We start from the raw sequence: 16,918 nt of genomic DNA on the forward strand, positions 1-16,918 counted from the left end.
GATATGTTTAAAGATATTTAAGATACAGTGGCCTGTGGAGTGTAAATGGGTGGGAGGTGGACTGGAGGCCAGAAGACCAGGTAGGAGACTGCTGAAGTGGCTGCAACTAGAGGAACACAGATGTTCAGAGGGTGGGATCAGTAGGACTTGGTGGAAAAGGGATGAGAGAGAAAGAGGGAGGAACCTCTGGAGATTTCTAGGTTTCTACATCTGGTTGAATTTGGAGTCTCAAAGCTCTTTCTTTCTTTCTTTAAAATTTTTCAGAGCTCTTTTTGATTGCAAAGATTTCCTTGCATGTACCCTGTGGGTGTGTTCTAGAAAAATAATATTTCTAGCAATATTTTATAAATGGATCATGGTTGTGATTCACTAGAGGAGGACTCAGTTTATAGCAGGGTGTTCACAGGCTCAGGAAATAGTAGGGTGCCAGGTGTTCTTCGTGGAACTGCGTGAAATATCAAAATCACCACCAAAGTTTATGCCAAATTCGGAGTTCCTTTGTGGTGCAGCAGGTTAAAGATCTGGCATTGTCAACAGCCGCAGCTCAAATCACTGCTGTGGTGCAGGTTCAGTCCCTGGCCCAGGATCTTCCACATGCAGAGGGCATGGCCAAAAAAAAAAAACCTACAAAGTTTATGTCAAATTAAATAGCATTATATACTAGATATTGTGACAAGAGCTCAGACTCGGGGCCCGGTGTTTGACTCCTAGTCTGGCCAGTAATAATAGCTCTGTGGTCTTGGGTATAGACACTTTAACTTCCCCGAGTTGGGATTTCCCCATCTCAAATATGATAAAATAGTATGTTCACTATTGTCATCATTATCATCCTAATAGCTAATATTTATTCAGTGTTAAAAAGCTGCCAGACACCATTTGAAGTTTCTTACTTGAATCGTTTCATTTAATCCTCAAAACAATCCTGTATGCAAGGAACTGTTTTTATCCTCATCTTTTTAAAAAATTTTTATTCTTTTCTCTCTCTCTTGTGTTTTTTTTTTTTTTTTGGGGGGGGGGGGGCAAGTTGGGGGCATGCCTATGGCATGCAGACATTCCCTGGCCAGGGATCAAAGCTGTGCCACAGCTTGACAATGCTGGATCCTTAATCCACTAAGCCCCCAGGGAACTCCTATCCTCATCTTACAAATGAGAAAGCTGAGGCACAGAGCTGAAGTGACTTGTCCCAGGACACCACCTGGCAGGTGCAGATGGAACTTTAAACCAAGGCCGTCTGAGTTCCTCTGTGTTGGAGTAATGAGTGTTGAGTGCTTATCAAACTGATTGGCACCCTCAGGACACAGGAATGATTTTTAGTATAACTGAATGTATTAATTGGTCGTGGTTCTCCAGAGAAATAGATCAATAGGATGTATATATGTAGAGAAGGAGATTTCTTTTTTAAAACTTAGTTCGTACAGTTGTGAATGTTGGGCGAGTCTAAAGTCTGATGGAGGATACTGGCAGGTTGGAGACTCAGGATAGAGAATTTGAGCCCAGGAAGTCCCCTGGTGGTACAGCTGGTTAAGGATCTTCTGTGACTCAAGTCACTGCCATGGCAGAGGTTCAGTCCCTGGCTTGGAAATTTCCACATGTGCCCCCCCCCCCCAAAAAAAAAGACTCCTGAGAATTTGAGTCCAAAGGCATTTTGCTGGAGAACCAGGAAGAGCTGATGTTGCAGATAAACTCTGAAGGCATCTGCTGGAAAAGTCCCTCTTGCTCAGGAGGTCAGCCTTTGGTTCTCTTTGGTCCTTCACCTGATTGGTTGTGGCCCACCCACACTATGAAGGGCAATCTGCTTTATTCAAAAGTGCACCAATTTAAACGTAAATTGGAGTTACATTTTAACTCGGAGTTCGCGTCATGGCTCAGTGGTTAACGATTCTGACTAGGAACCATGAGGTTGTGGCTTCAATCCCTGGCCTCAATTAGTGGATTAAGGATCTGCCGTGAGCTGTGGTGTAGGTCACAGATGTAGCTTGGATCCCGCATTGCTGTGGCTGTGGCGTAGGCCAGCAGCTGCAGCTCCGATTAGACCCCTAGCCTGGGAACCTCCATATGCCAGGGGTGTGGTCCTAGAAAAGACAAAAAAAAAAAAAAAGTAAAGCTCAGCCAAAAATACCCTCGCAGAAATATCCAGAACAACCAAATATCTGGGCACCCTGGCCCAAACAGGTTGAGACATAAGATTAACTAATCACACTGAGCAACAGCAGGCATCAAAAGTTTAAGAAAATATTTATGCGGGGGGAATCTTAAAATTAAAAACATTCTGTCCATTATCTTCATTTTGTCTGGGAATTGGGAAGAGATTACCAATATTCTATGATAGTGATAGAATTCCTAGGCCTGACTTGTGGAAGCGGGTCTCTGGTGTTCAGTATCTTGCAATATTAGAACTAGAAAGAACCTTCTGTTTTCCTTTGTTTCGGCTTCCCTCCCGAGATATTAATGGTATCCTTGAATACCTCTGGTAACTGCCCGTTCATTACCATGTAAAAGTAGCCACTGCCATTGTTGGACAACTTTAATTGTAGACATATTTTCCTTAATAATGAACAAAAAATAGATTCTCTTGTCCTGCAGAGCTCCTCAGAGTCTGATTGTACTGTTCTTGTATGAATCCTCTTTGGATATCTAAAAGTGGCAGTCACTGTTCCTGACATGGGGTGTGCATTCTGCTAAAAAGAGCTGTGTTCTTAGCATAGGCATGACTTTCCTCATGTGCCTCTTCTAAACTGGAATTTGGTTTTGGTCAAAGCAGTGTATTTTAAGTTTTTAGGACTTTAGAGTGAGTCAGCATATCGGAGTTTGGCGAATTCAGGTGGCAGTAGTGGTGACAGTGTTGAGGGGTGGAGGAGGAAAAGGTATTTGACTGCCCTCTGAGAGTATATGTGTGTGTGTATGTGTCTGCATGTTCATGTTATTACACATAATGATTCATCTAATCCTTCCTATATAATCCTATAAGGTAGATCTGGCTAGCTGTTTTTTTTTTTTGTCTTTTTAGGGCTGCACCTGCTGCCTATGGAGTTTTCCAGACTACGGGTCGAATCGTAGCTGTACTGCTGGCCTATGCAGACTACGGGTCGAATTGTAGCTGTACTGCTGGCCTATGCACATCTGCAGCCTACACCACAACTCACGGCATTGCTGGATCCTTAACCCACTGAGTGAGGTTAGGGATCGAACCTGCCTCCTCATGGACACTAGTTAGATTCATTTCCGCTGAGCCATGAGGGGAACTCCTGGCTGTAATTTTTGGATAAGAAAGACTGAGATAAGTCTAGGAGTTCCCGTCGTGGTGCAGCGAAAACAAATCCAACTAGGAACCATGAGGTTGCAGGTTCGATCCCTGGGCTCACTCAGTGGGTTAAGGATCTGGTGTTGCCGGGAGCTGTGGTGTAGGCCAACGGCTACAGGTCAGATTCATCCCCTAGGCTGGGAACCTCCATATGCTGCAGATGCGGCCCTAAAAAGACAGAGACAAAAAAAAAAGAGATGTCTAGTGATTTGATGAAGTCACCCCCTAGTGGAGGGGCCAGGATTTGAACCTTTTGGTGTGACTTTAAAACCACTGCTTGTTGGAGAACAGATTTGTTGTTGCCAAGACGTGAGGGGGGTCGGGGGGTGGGATGGACTGGGAGTTTGGGGTTAATAGAGTCAAACTATTACATTTAGAGTGGAGGAGAGACAGCAAGGTCCTACTATATAGTACAGGGAACTACGTCCAATCACCTGGGATAGACCATGAGGAAAAATTAAAAAAAAAAAAAAAGAATGTACATCTATATCTATATCTATCTATCTACACACATTCATATATACATGACAGAATCCCTTTGCTGTACAGTAGAAATTGGTACAACATTATAAATCAACACACTGTCATTTAAAAAAAGGCAATGCTTGGGACTTGCCTGGTGGCCTAGTGGGTTAAGGCTCCAGGGTTGTCCCTGCTGTGGTGCAGGTTCAGTTACTGGCAGGGGAGGAGCTTCCTCATGCTGCAGGTGCATCCAGGAAAACAAAAACAAAAATCAGTGCTTGTTTTGTGTCAGGTTGGGAATTGGGCATGGCTGTGTCAGAGTTGATTGATGAATTCAGAAGAGTTTGGTCTTTCATACATTTTGATTTTGCATTAAACCCGTCCTCTCTCTGGGTAGCTAGAATAAGGAAGTTACTTCTGGGTTCATTATGTTTTATTTTACCCCCGACAGTTACTTGCTGGACAGAAGAAAAGCTCCCCCTTCTGGACATTTGAGTACTATCAAACATTCTTTGATGTAGACACTTATCAGGTTTGTAAACCAATTTCATATTTCCTTTGACTTGTAACAGAAACTTATTTCTTCTATGGTTCATCATTCAAGTAATGTGAAAGGTTTTGTGTACCAGGTATGGTCTTCAAAAGTAAAGGGTTATTGGAGTTTCCTCTGTGGCGCAATGGGATTGGTGGCCTCTTGGGAGTGCTGGGATGCAGGTTTGATCCCCAGCCAGGCACAGGGGGCTAAGGATCCATCTGGCATTGCTGCAGCTGTGGCTTAGGTTGCAACTGCAGCTCAGATCCGATTCCCTGGCACAGGAACTCCATATGCCATGGGGCAGCCAAAAAAAAAAAAAAGTAAAGGGTTATTAGCATTTGAAAATACTAAATGAAAAAATAAAGACACGAAATAAATGTTAAAAGCTTTATTAACTGACTTTAAATTTTGCAGGAAACCTATTAAACTTCAAGAAAAAAATCTTGAGTAAACTTAGTGCTGTGGTCTTTTCCAGGTCTTTGACAGAATAAAAGGGTCTCTTCTACCAATACCAGGAAAAAACTTTGTGAGGTTATATATCCGCAGCAATCCAGATCTCTATGGTATGTGTAGTGCCATTCTGATTCTTTTCCCTGTACCAGCTCAACTCAGGTGAGTGTGTGGTTTGCCTGGAAAGCTGGTGAAGTACGCTGCTGGTGGGGCGTGTGGCATTTTGTTGGACCCTTCTGAGCTTCAGTAGCAGCCCTGCTACTGAATTTGGGGAGCAGATGCAATCATATGTTATATTAATGCCCTGATGACAAGTAACAGAATGTCCTTTGAAAGTCTTCACATGACATTACAAACTGGAGACAAATGAAGTCACTTTGTATAAGAAGAGATTATTTTATTTTATTATTTATTTATTTATTTTTCATTTTTTGGCCATGCCTGTGGCATGGAGAAGTTCCCAGGCCAGGGATTGAACCCGGGCCACAGCTGTAGCCCAAGCCACAGCAATGACAACGCCAGGTCCTTAATCCACCGCACCACCAGGGAAGTCCAGATATTTTTTAAAGACACTTTTTTTTTTTTTGGGCCAGACGCATGGCATGCAGACGTTTCCAGGCCAGGGATCAAACCTGCACCATAACAGTGAACCTGAGCCAGAGCAGTGACAACACCAGATCCTTAACCTCCTGCTCCACCAAGGAACTCCTATTGATTTTAATTTTAGAGGGTTTGGTGGTGGGGGTGAGTGTGGAGAAGGTACTTTCACCCTTACTCATTGGTGTGCTAAGCTCAGGCTCTGTCCTCAGACAGGCTAGCTTCCCCGAGGATGGCTGGAGGAGGACGGGCCAGCGGATAACTGTCTATCCAACCTCCCTGCTCTCGGAGAAAGGGTCAGAGGTCTACCGGGTGCTCTGGAGGGAAGGGGCTGCAACCATGGTGGCCTGTGTGTTTGAGGGAGAGAGACGAGGTGGATCTGAGTGCTTCTGGGTGCAGGAGTTTTGCAGAAGACTTGGTGTACACGGGCCCATTTAATTCCTGCAACAAGTTTTGGCGTAGGTGTTTATTATTCCCATTTTTCAAATGAGGAAGCTAATACTCACTGGGGTTCAGTAATATATGGACTCAATCCTGAACATAAAGTATTGGGGTAATTGTATTTGTTGTTTATAGGAGGAAAGGGAATTCAAGAGGATTTTTGGGTGCCACTCGTGACATAAGCTCTTTAACCCTTTCAGCAAGGCTAGATATCAAGTGCTGTTATTATCCTTGTCTGCCATGCCAGGAGACTGATGCTGGGAGTTGTCACTAAAAAGCTAGAACACCCAGTTGCAATAATGTGGATGAACCTGGAGAGTGTTTTGCTTGGTGAAATATGTCAGACAGAGAAAGACAAATGCTGTGTGATATTACTTATATGTGGAATCTAAAAACTAAAACTAGTGAGTGTAACAGAAAAGAAATAGACTCACAAATAGAACAAACTAGTGGTTACCAGTGGGGAGAGGAAAGGGAGGGTGGAGCCAAAATAGGGACAAAGGATTAAGGGGTATAAACTACCTGAAGTATATAATACAGTTTTATACAAATACAACTTTTTTATATAAAAAAGTGGTGTTTTTTTTTGCTTTTTTTTTTAAGGGCCACATCCACGGCATATGGAAGTTCCCAGGCTAGGAGTCAAATCGGAGTTATAGCTGCCGGCCTACACCACAGCCACAGCAACATGGGATCCGAGCCCACCTACCACACTTATGATCTACTCACAGCTCATGGCAACGCCAGATCCTTAACCCACTGAGCGAGACCAGGGATCAAATCCGCATCCTCATGGATCCCAGTCGGGTTTGTTAACCGCTAAACCATGAAGGGAACTCCTAGAAAACTTTTTTTTATATAAACACTTTTTTTATATAAATAAAGCTAGAAGTTCCCATTGTGGTGCATTGGAAACGATTCCGACTAGTATGCATGAGAACATGGGTTTAATCCCTGGCCTCGATCGGTGGGTTGGGGATCTGGCATTGCTGTGGGCTGTGGTGTAGGCTGCAAACACAGCTCAGATCCTGTGTTGCTGTGGCTCTGGCGTAGCCTGGCAGCTGCAGCTCCAATTCATCCCCTAGCCTGGGAACTTCCATATCTCGCTGGTGTGGCCCTAAAAAAGCAAAGAATAAAAAGTAAATTAAAAAATAAATTAAATCTGCTATAAGGATATGATACGCAGCACAAGGAATATTGATAATATTTACAATAATATAAATGGAATATAATCTTTAAAAATTGTGAACACTGTGTTGCACACTGGAAACATACAATATTGTTAAGTCACCTATGCCTCAATTAAAATGTAAAAGTAGAACTAGCACCCAGTTTAGTGTTCTATAAAGGCCCTGTTTATTCTATTAGCCTGGTGTTTTTAAGCTGCAGAACCTTTTCATCAAATGTCCTGGATATCCAATGTCTAAACTAATAAAAGGGGAACTGCTCTGGTGGAGGTTGAGGAAAGTCTTCCCTCCGCTCAGGTGCCTCTCTCAAGGACATTACCAGAAGTTCCATCCAGGTGTCGTTTGGAATTCCTGGAGCTCCAGTGACATGATGTGAAAAACCACTGCCTTGGCCCATGCCTCTCAGCTAAAGGCTGCCAAGGCTGGGTCTCTTTTTAGCGAATTCATTCTTACTTCGAGTTTGAGAACTTCTTGAGAAGTAGGCTTTGTGTTTGAGGAATCCTCAGTGCCTGGCAGAAGGCTTAGCACAGAATAGATGCTCAAACAATTTTTGAGTCCTCCGTTGTGTGCTAGAGGCTGAGGATTCAAAGATAAAGTCCTGATCTCTACCCCGAAGAAGAAAGGAGAGAGGGAACCAGTGTCTGCTGAGCACCTAACGGGAGCCACACGTGGAGCTCAGCACTGTTTTGCTATGTTACACCGTTTTATTTCTCGCTCTCCAAGGTAGCCTTATCTTACCAAAGAGAAAACCTAAGGTTTGGGGAGGATAGTTTGCCCGTCGTGAGTTTGCCCATAGAGTTCGCAATAACCATAGCAATAATAGCAAACACACAAGGTATGCTTGTTTTGTGCCAGACACTGATCTTAGGGAACACTGTACTAGCTCATGGAATCCTCATAACAACCCCAGCTTTATGAGATAGGTGCTGTTACTATCCCCTGAGGATCCCAAGTCCTGCGAAGTCAAGCCATAAGCCTAAGATCACACAGCTGATGAGTGGTGGAGCTCGGTATTCCAATCAGCACCATAGCTCCTGATCCATACTCTTCGTCGCTGTGTTAGGCTGTCTCTCATGACAAGGCCAGGGTTTGAACCCAGGGCTTTCTTCTTTCCATGACACTATTAGCCTCATGAGCGCATAAGCATAGGGCTAAAAGAAGGCCTAACATCAGAGGAGTGTTTTCTAGCAGAGGGGCCTGGGCCTTGTGGGGCTGGTTGGGGAAAGGCAGTCGGGAATGAGATGACAGAAGAGCCAGACTGCAGAATCCGAGGGAGAGATTGATGAATTGGACGATGTTAAAACTAACGTTTTAAATTTCTACAGCACAAAATAAACCATAAGCAAAGTAAAAACAAAACACAAACCAAAAAACCCCCATAGACCAGAGATAATATTTCAATGCGGATAACCCACAAAGGGTGAAAAGCAAGAATACAGGTAAGGTGCCTACTGATGTTAAGAATAAAACCAGGAGTTCCCGTTGTGGCTCAGCGGTAATGAATCCTACTAGTATCCATGAGGACACAGGTTCGATCCCTGGCCTTACTCAGTGGGTTAGGATCCGGCAAGGCTGTGAGCTGTGGTGTAGGTCGCAGATGTGGCTCAGATCCCGTGTTGCTGTGACGGTGGCATAGGCTGACAGCTGCAGCCCCGATTTGACCCCTAACCTGGGAACCTCCATATGCCACAGGTGTGGCCCTAAAAAGCAAAAAATAAAATAAAATAAAACCAATTATAAGTTCTAGGGAAACATGAGCAATTCACAGAAAAGGAAACCCAAATGGCCAATAAATATATGAAAAGATGCTTAGCCCCACCTGCAATCAGGGAAATAAAAGCTAAAATGTCATAGTAAACCTAGACAAGTTGGCTTGTCTTCATTCATTCAATTAATGCAACAAACATGGAGCACTTACTCTTTTAGGAAGTGGAGAGGCAACAGTAAATAGACAAAAATCCCTGCCCGGAGGCCGTTTATAGTCTGAGTTTAACAATAGACAAAGAAAATGGGTAGTATATATGGTGTGCTAGTGATAAAGCTAAAGAGAAAATTCAAAAGCAGAGAAGAAAGGCAGTCAGTGTGTAGGTGGGTGGGTTTGAAATTTAAAAGGCGAATGTTGAGTGACTCCCTGAAGGAGCAACGTGGGGAGCCCTCTCTTGGAAGAGCATTCGAAACAGCTCAGCACGCGCAGAGGCCCTGAGGCAGGAACCTGCTCAAAGGACAGCGAAGAGACCAGTGTGACCGAGCCGGAGTGAACAAGGGCATCTGGAAGGTGAGGTCAGGGGGACAGGGTGAAGGGGCACATCATGCAGGGTCTTGGAAGTCAGGGAAAGACTGGCTTTTGTTTGAAGAAGAAGCCACTGGAGGGTTTGAACAGAGGAGTGATATACTCTAAGTCAGCTTTTCTTAAACACTGATACTAGGCATTCCCTGGTGGTCTAGTGGTTAAGATTTGGTGCTTTTACCGCTGCTGCCTGGGTTCAGTCCCTGGTCTGGGACTTGAGTTCCCACATCAAGCTATTGCACGCCACAGCTCCAAATCTGAAAAACCATTGATGCCCAATGTTGCCAAGGATGTGGAGCAGTGGGAATTTTTGCATAATGTGGATGGATATGTAACTGGTACACAAATTGGAGCGGTTTGAAGATGTTTGGACCCTAAAACTTCGTGGTTCTGTTCCTAGATACGTGTTCTTAGAGAAACTCACATATATACAGAAAGACATATAGAGGAATATTATTATTCGTTGCCACAGCATTGCTTATAATAATAAATATTTAGAAACTACCCAAGTATTCATCAGCAGGAGAATGGATATGTCAACTGTGATTTGTTCATATACAGAATTCTGTAGGGTTTTAAATGCTTGTGGTCTATAAGCATCCAGGTGGATAAGTCTCAGATCAATGATCAATGGAAAAACGTGTTGTAGAAGGTTAGGAATAGTATGACGGCACTAGGAAGGTTTGAAAAAGCGGCATGGTGCATACCAATTTTTGTTTTATCATTCTTTGGGCTTTTTTTTTCTTTCTTTTTTTTTTTTCTTTTCATGTGCGTGTGCGTGTGTGTGTGTGTGTGTGTGTGTGTGTGTGTGTGTGTGTGTCTTTTGGCTTTTTAGGGCCTCACCCACGGCATATGGAGGTTCCCAGGCTAGGGGTCGAGTTGGAGCTACAGCTGCCGGATCTGAGCTGTGTCTGCAACCTACACCACAGCTCACGGCAACGCCGGATCATTAATCCACTGAGCGAGGCCAGGGATCAAACCCGCAACCTCATGGTTCCTAGTCGGATTCGTTTCCTCCGTGCCTCGACAGGAACTCCTTTTTGGGCTTTATTGTGTGTTAGAAATATTTCAAAATACAAAAATGCAGGCGTTCCCACTGTGGTGCAGTGGGTTAATGGTACTGCTTGTGTCTGTGGCGTTGCCAGTTCAATTCCCCACCTGGAGCAGTGGGTTGAGGGTGTTGCCGCATCCAGGGTGTGGGTCACAGGTGCAGCTTGAATTCGCTCTCTGGCCTAGAAATTTCCAAATGCTGTGGGTGCAGCCGAAAAAGGAAAAAGAAATGCACACTAAAAACTCAATGCATCCTCCTCCCCCATTAGATTATCGTAGGAACTTGGCAGGAAATGGCAAGAGAGAAGGCAGGCCTGGGAGGTGGGAATTTAGTAAGTAACTGCTGATAGGATCCAGTCGTCTCAACTTTCTAGTTACGAGCGTGTGAATATTTTGGCCCCTTGTGGTCACGCACTTTGATGATCTTAGCCCACCGAAAACACATGGTCAGTGTTACTCATTTGTTGAACAAAGCTTTGGGGGATTTTTATTTTTATTTATTTTTTTGGTCTTCTTAGGGCCACACCCATGGCATATGGAGGTTCCCAAGATAGGGGTCGAATCAAATCAGAGGTACAGCTGCCGGCCTACACCACAGCCATAGCAACGCAGGATCCAAACCGCGTCTGCTACCTATACCACAGCTCACAGCAACGCCGGGTCCTTAACCCACTGAGCAAGGCCAGGGATCGAACCTGCATCCTCATGGATGCTAGTCAGATGCGTTTCCACTGAGCCACAATGGGTACTCCAGGGGGATTTTTAAATTATTGTTGGTTGTTGTTCCATCTTTTATGTGCTAGGCGCTCAGAATAATTCAGTGAATGAGATCTAGTCCTTGGCTGTAGTGGAGTGCCTCCAGGTTAGTGACTAAACAGCAGTACGTTCGTGACTCTGGAGCATCCAAAGTGCTTATGCTCCCTTCCCACTTTCAGGAACCAGCTCAGCTTCAGAAAGTGTTCATCCAGGAGTTCCCGTTGTGGCACAGTGGTTAACGAATCCAACTAGGAACCATGATGTTGTGGGTTCGATCCCTGCCCTGGCTCAGTGGGTTAAGGTTAAGGATCCGGCGTTGCCATGAGCTGTGGTGTAGGTCGCAGGTGTGGCTCAGATCCCGTGTTGCTGTGGCTCTGGCATAGCCCAATGGCTACAGCTCCGATTAGACCCCTAGCCTGGGAAGCTCCATGTGCTCCAAGACAAAAAGACAAAAAAAAAAAAAAAGTTCATCCATTTCTGCTAGTCCTCTCCCCCAGCATAATCATTTTCTTAACTTTATGACATGTCATGGAACCTACAATAGTCCCCAAAGGTATTGGTAAATATTAGTGAAATTGAAAAATGAAATTTATAAAATATATTAAACTCTCTTCATTTAAAAATTGTTTTTGTTCCGATAGTCCTTTTTCCTAGAGAAACAAGGATGATGTTCATGAACTCAAGTGAAATGAAAAAGATGCAAAACATGGCATACTCATCCATTTAGTGAAATATTTTATGATCACTAAAAAGGAATAAGCTGATTTTTAGGAACGGCTATTGTAGCATCTCTAAGATACAGTAAGGTGAAAACACAGACATATGTTATCATTTGTATAAAATATATACACACGTAAAATATATACCTGCTTACATGTGCATAGAAATCTCTGGCAGGATTCACCAGTAACTGGTTGCAGTGGTGAGCTCTGCGGAGGACAAGTGCAGAGCTAGAGAACAGAGGGGAAAGGAAGTTGATTTTCCTCTATATTCCCTTTTATGGCTTTTGAACACTGAACTATCTGCAAATATTTTTCATTGAAGGAAGGAGGGACCGAAGGAAGGAAGGAAAGGAAGAAAGAAAGGAAGGAAGGAAGCCTTAAACACACTCCCCACACACACCTACACCCATGGTGATTTGTTAGATTAACTCTTTCCTAAAGTGTTCTACTTGCCTCTCTTCCATTTGGGCAGCAAAGGACCTATCTGATTTCAATTCTTTTTCTCTGGGAGTTCCTGTTGTGACCCAGCAGAAACGAATCTGACTAGAAACCATAAAGTTGAGGGTCCGATCCCTGGCCTCGCTCGGTGGGTTAAGGATCTGGTGTTGCTGTGAGCTGTGGTGTTGGTTGCAGACACCTGTTCAATTAATTCAACAAACACAGAGCAAACTCAGAGCGTTGCTGTGGCTGTGGTGTAGGCCGGAGGCTACAGCTCCGATTTGACCTCTAGCCTGGTAACCTCCCATGTGCCATGGGTGCGGCCCTTTCTTTTTCTCTGGCCTTAACATTTGGCACTTATGTAAAGGAAGTAACTTTTGCTTCCTGTGTCCTGATGGTGAAAGTTTAACAAAATGTCCATGAATTATTTTGCATGATCTTCCAGTAAAAGAGGCTGTAAACAAATCAGTGTCTTTATTCACATAATGTGGGATGTGTTTTGGTCTGTGCATTTCAATCCTCTTGTCTTTAAGGCAGCTTATTACTGAGTTGTATGTTTTACTTTTTGGAAAATAAAATTCCATAACTGAATCATTTTGCTGTACCCTTGAAACTGTCCCAACGTTGTAAATTAACTATACCTCAATTTAAAAAAAGAAAGAAAAGGAAATTCTCACTAAGCAAGTACTGATTGCATCTAAAATTCAATTTCTCTTGCTTACATGAATAGGGTGAGGGAGAGCAGAACTTCTTCTTTGAGACTCTAAAAGTTGATTCTTCATTTTCTTGTCTGAGTTTTCTGGTTTCCTTTTGCAGGCCCCTTTTGGATATGTGCCACACTGGTCTTTGCCATAGCAATTAGTGGGAATCTTTCCAACTTCTTAATCCATCTGGGAGAGAAAACGTACCATTATGTGCCTGAATTCCGAAAAGGTTGGTGAATAGCTTGACTCATTTGGCATGCTGTCAGCCGGGAACTGTGAGCTCCCTCTGCCCCTGAGCTTTTGCACCCCTGGCGGTAGGTCCCGCAGCCCCTGCTTTCTGCATTTAAGGGTTCAGACATGACTACTCTCTCAAAATTAACCATCCGTCTCTAAAAATCCACATAATGTTTTTATTTTTTATTGTGGTAAAATATATGTAAACTAAAATTTGTCGTTTTAATTTTTTTGTGTGTGTGTTGGGGGGGGGAGTGTACAGTGGCTTGATGTGGGATCTCAGATCCCAGACCTGGGATTGAACCTAGGCCGCAGAGGTGAAAGCAGAGTCCTAACCACTAGACCACCCGAGAACTCCCATTTCAACCACTTTTAAGTGTACAATTCCGTGGCATGAAGCACATTCACAATATTGTGACTCCGCAAACTGTAAGGCAAGGCCCAAGAGCAATCAGAATTTATCCAAAGAAAAATGTACAAAAAAAGCAAAAAGCAGTGTGCATGAACGGCTCCATTGTAGCATTATTTGTATTATCCAAATGTTGGAAACAAAGGGGCCTTGTTAGTGAAGGCGCAATGACTCAACTAGCTGGGTCTGGAGCCACTAATTATGAAGAGTTGGAGCAACGTGGAAAACTCATAATCCAAATGTATGCCAGTGCTTTTAACGGCCTTATTAAAGAGAAGTCTGCAGATGGTCAGAGCCTGGAAGAGAAGATGCAGAAATGATTGTGTCCTAGTGAGGGGCTCGTGGATGACATTCTTGTTTTTAAACTTCCTTTCTTGTGGCACCGTTGGATAGCTGCGGGGCGGGGGGAGAGAAACTAGCTTTTAGGGACTTGCAAATGACAGCCACCCGAAGATGAGGGTATTTGGCTCTGTAGGAGCTTGACCCGGGCCTCTCTCTGTCCCTGCCTGCCTGCTCTCCTGTTTGGAGGCTGTATGCAAGTGTGTGGATTCGGGAATCTGGCCACCAGCTTCAGGCTCCAGCTCCATCCCTCATGAGCTGCCACCTTGTTGGGCAAGTTAGTTCATCTCTCTTGGCCTCAGATTCCTTATCAGTGAAATGGGAATAAGAATATGTATATTATAGGGCTATTTAAGAAGAAAGAGGGGGAGTTCCGGTCGTGGTGCAGTGGAAACGAATCCAGCTAGGAACCATGAGGTTTCGGATTCGATCCCTGGCCTCGCTCAGTGGGTTAAAGATCCGGCATTGCCATGAGCTGTGGTGTAGGTCGCAGATGCAGCTCGGATCCCACGTGGCTGTGGCTGTGGCATAGGCCAACGGCTACAGCTCCGATTGGACCCCTAGCCTGGGAACCTCCATGTGCCGCAGGTATGGTCCTAAAAAGGACGAAAAAAAAAAGAGAGAGAGAAAAAAAAGAGGGGATATATGTAAAGAGGTTAGAATAGTGCCTTGTACAAAAAGAGCTCAGTGGAATTATTGCTGTGTACCTGTGTACACATATCTGTGTGTGTATAGAGATACGCATTTACGTGCATGTGTGTCTGTGTGTGTATCCATGTAGCCTGTGTGTGTGTGTGTGTGTGTGTGTGTGTCCATGTAGCCTGCCTTCTTCTCCTCCCCTCTCTCCTCCATGCCCATTTTTCCCTTCTCTCCTCCAATATGGAGTCAGACCTGGATTTGGTCCCAACTCCGTTTGTCAGGTGACCTTGGTTTAAGTTTAACTCAATAAATGTTATCCACAAGCTGTCAGTTCTGCCTTCAAGAAGCTCCGTGGTTAAGTAAGAAAGCCAGGGAAGTGGATATTGCTATGACAAGTGGTACGTGTTAATTTCTATGTCAGAGGTGTGTAGAGGTGTGTTAGCAGAGGAGTGGATTACCCTGCCTGAGGGTATGGATGCTCAGGAGTAGGGTGGGGGTTGGTTTTTTTTCTTATCCTGTTCAGCTGGGCATCCTGGTATCAGGGAGTCATGGGCCGTATGTATCAGTAAGAGAGTCATTGATTCAGTCACTGAACCTTTTTTCATTTTCTGGAAAGCGTATAAGCCACACACCCTGCTTCCACCACCTTTCCCCCCCCCCCCCCTCTTTTTGCCTTTTCTAGGGCCACTCCCGTGGCATATGGAGGTTCCCAGGCTAGGGGTTGAATCAGAACTGTAGCCGCTGGCCTACGCCAGAGCCACAGCAATGCGGGATCTGAGCTGCATCTGCAACCTACACCACAGCTCAGGGCAATGCCGGGTCCTTAACCCACTGAGCAAGGCCAGGGATAGAACCTGCAACCTCATGGTTTCTAGTCGGATTCGTTAACCACTGCGCCTCAATGGGAACTCCCCACCACCTTTTTTTTTTTCGCCCACCACTTATTAATGATTTGACTTTAACCAAATTACTTAGCTCTCTGATCCTTGTTTCATCTCGAAAATGAAGAAGTAGATCATATCAAATCATGTATCTATCAGTTAAGACTATGAAAAGCTCACTCTTGATTGGGCATTTATTATTTATCAATCGATATTCTAAATATGCGTTTTTACTCTTTTAATTATCCTAATAATTTTATAAGGTTGTATACTATCATTATTCCCATTTTATAGATGAGGTAACTGGGGACAGAGGGGTTAAGTAACTCACCACCCAGGTTTGCTCAGGTGAAATGGCAGAACTAGGAGTTGAAGCCACGGAATCTGCATATAGAGTCTATAGCCTTGACTGTTATGCAGTGTGACCTCACGGTATCGTCTGACACCCAGTGGATGGCTGTGGTCATAGTACCAGTCCCCTACGCCCTGGCATTTGCAAGTTTCTGGGCCAGAGATCAAGCCTGTGCCACAGCAGCCACCCAAGCCACTGCAGTGACAATGCCAGATACTTAACCCACGGCACCGCAAGGGAACTCCCTTTGCTTAAGTTATTTCTAAGAAAAAGGCAGCGTGTCAGCAAAATTACATTTGGCTGAAGGATGGCGTTCCCAATGTGAAAAAACTGCTCTGGGAGCTAAAAATGTTTTGGACAATCACATATCCTACCTAAGAGTCAGCCTGGAGTTGTGAAGTGTACCTTTGTTCTTGCCAGGAGCCTGCTGGATTGCTATTGATTTTCGTCTAGGAAGGGCTGGTGCCACGGGCTCAGCCGCACCATCTGCCCCTCCCCTCCAGGCGAGGGAAGCAGAATCCTCCGGGGCGGCTGCTCCTGGAGGAGGAGGCAGGGACAGCAATACCCTGAACATTGCTGTTCTGAGGCCCGCTAAGAAGCAGTTCCACCGCAGAGGCAGAATTATTTAAAGAAAGTGGAACTGGAGAATATTCCAAGCAATTCATCAGTGAGCTGCAGCTCTCTATTTCAGAGATGCAAGAACCTGTAAATAGCACGCAGAGCAAGTTAATTGGTACCCAGGGCATTTTAATAAATTTGCTAAAGAAATCAGTGTCAGTTCTTGTTATATTAGGAAAGAGGACATGTTCTTCCAAGGGGATAGTTGACTCTTACTCGGCTGAAATGCTCAGTGTATTTAAACACGTGTACGTGTGGCCTTCGGAAGTATTTCTGTTGCATAATTCAGTTGTTTAATACTGTTAGTTGTTCGTTATTAAGCGAATTGTAAAAACCCTGGGAGAGACTTCTGGTCATCACCACCAGGGCACATGCTAAAGGGGCATCGATTCAGCACATGCACAGAGCTGCTACTGCGTATTGGGTATGGTGTCAGGCTCGGGCCATGAAGACCCGTAGGACCCTCCAGAGAGGCAGATGGACGTGTCGGGAAGTCAGTCCGCCAGGTACCGACGT

The 16,918-nt window shown here is 44.5% G+C and overlaps 1 protein-coding gene across 4 annotated transcripts in view; it reads left to right on the forward strand.

The window, feature by feature from the left end:
• The window catches only part of YIPF1 (Yip1 domain family member 1), a 44,724-nt gene that overhangs the window by 7,712 nt on the left and 20,094 nt on the right, over positions 1 to 16,918 (forward strand). For all 4 annotated transcript variants that reach the window (XR_007136152.1, XM_047789041.1, XM_047789040.1 and 1 more), the window contains 3 exons: positions 4,215 to 4,295; positions 4,774 to 4,861; positions 13,043 to 13,159. Coding sequence is in view for 3 of the 4 variants with exons in the window: in XM_047789041.1 (XP_047644997.1) it covers positions 4,215 to 4,295; positions 4,774 to 4,861; positions 13,043 to 13,159 (286 nt within the window). In the remaining variant the exon portion in view is untranslated. The remainder of the gene's footprint in view (positions 1 to 4,214; positions 4,296 to 4,773; positions 4,862 to 13,042; positions 13,160 to 16,918) is intronic.

This window comes from Phacochoerus africanus, chromosome 8 (assembly GCF_016906955.1).
Source record: "Phacochoerus africanus isolate WHEZ1 chromosome 8, ROS_Pafr_v1, whole genome shotgun sequence".
Classification (NCBI taxonomy): domain Eukaryota; kingdom Metazoa; phylum Chordata; class Mammalia; order Artiodactyla; family Suidae; genus Phacochoerus; species Phacochoerus africanus.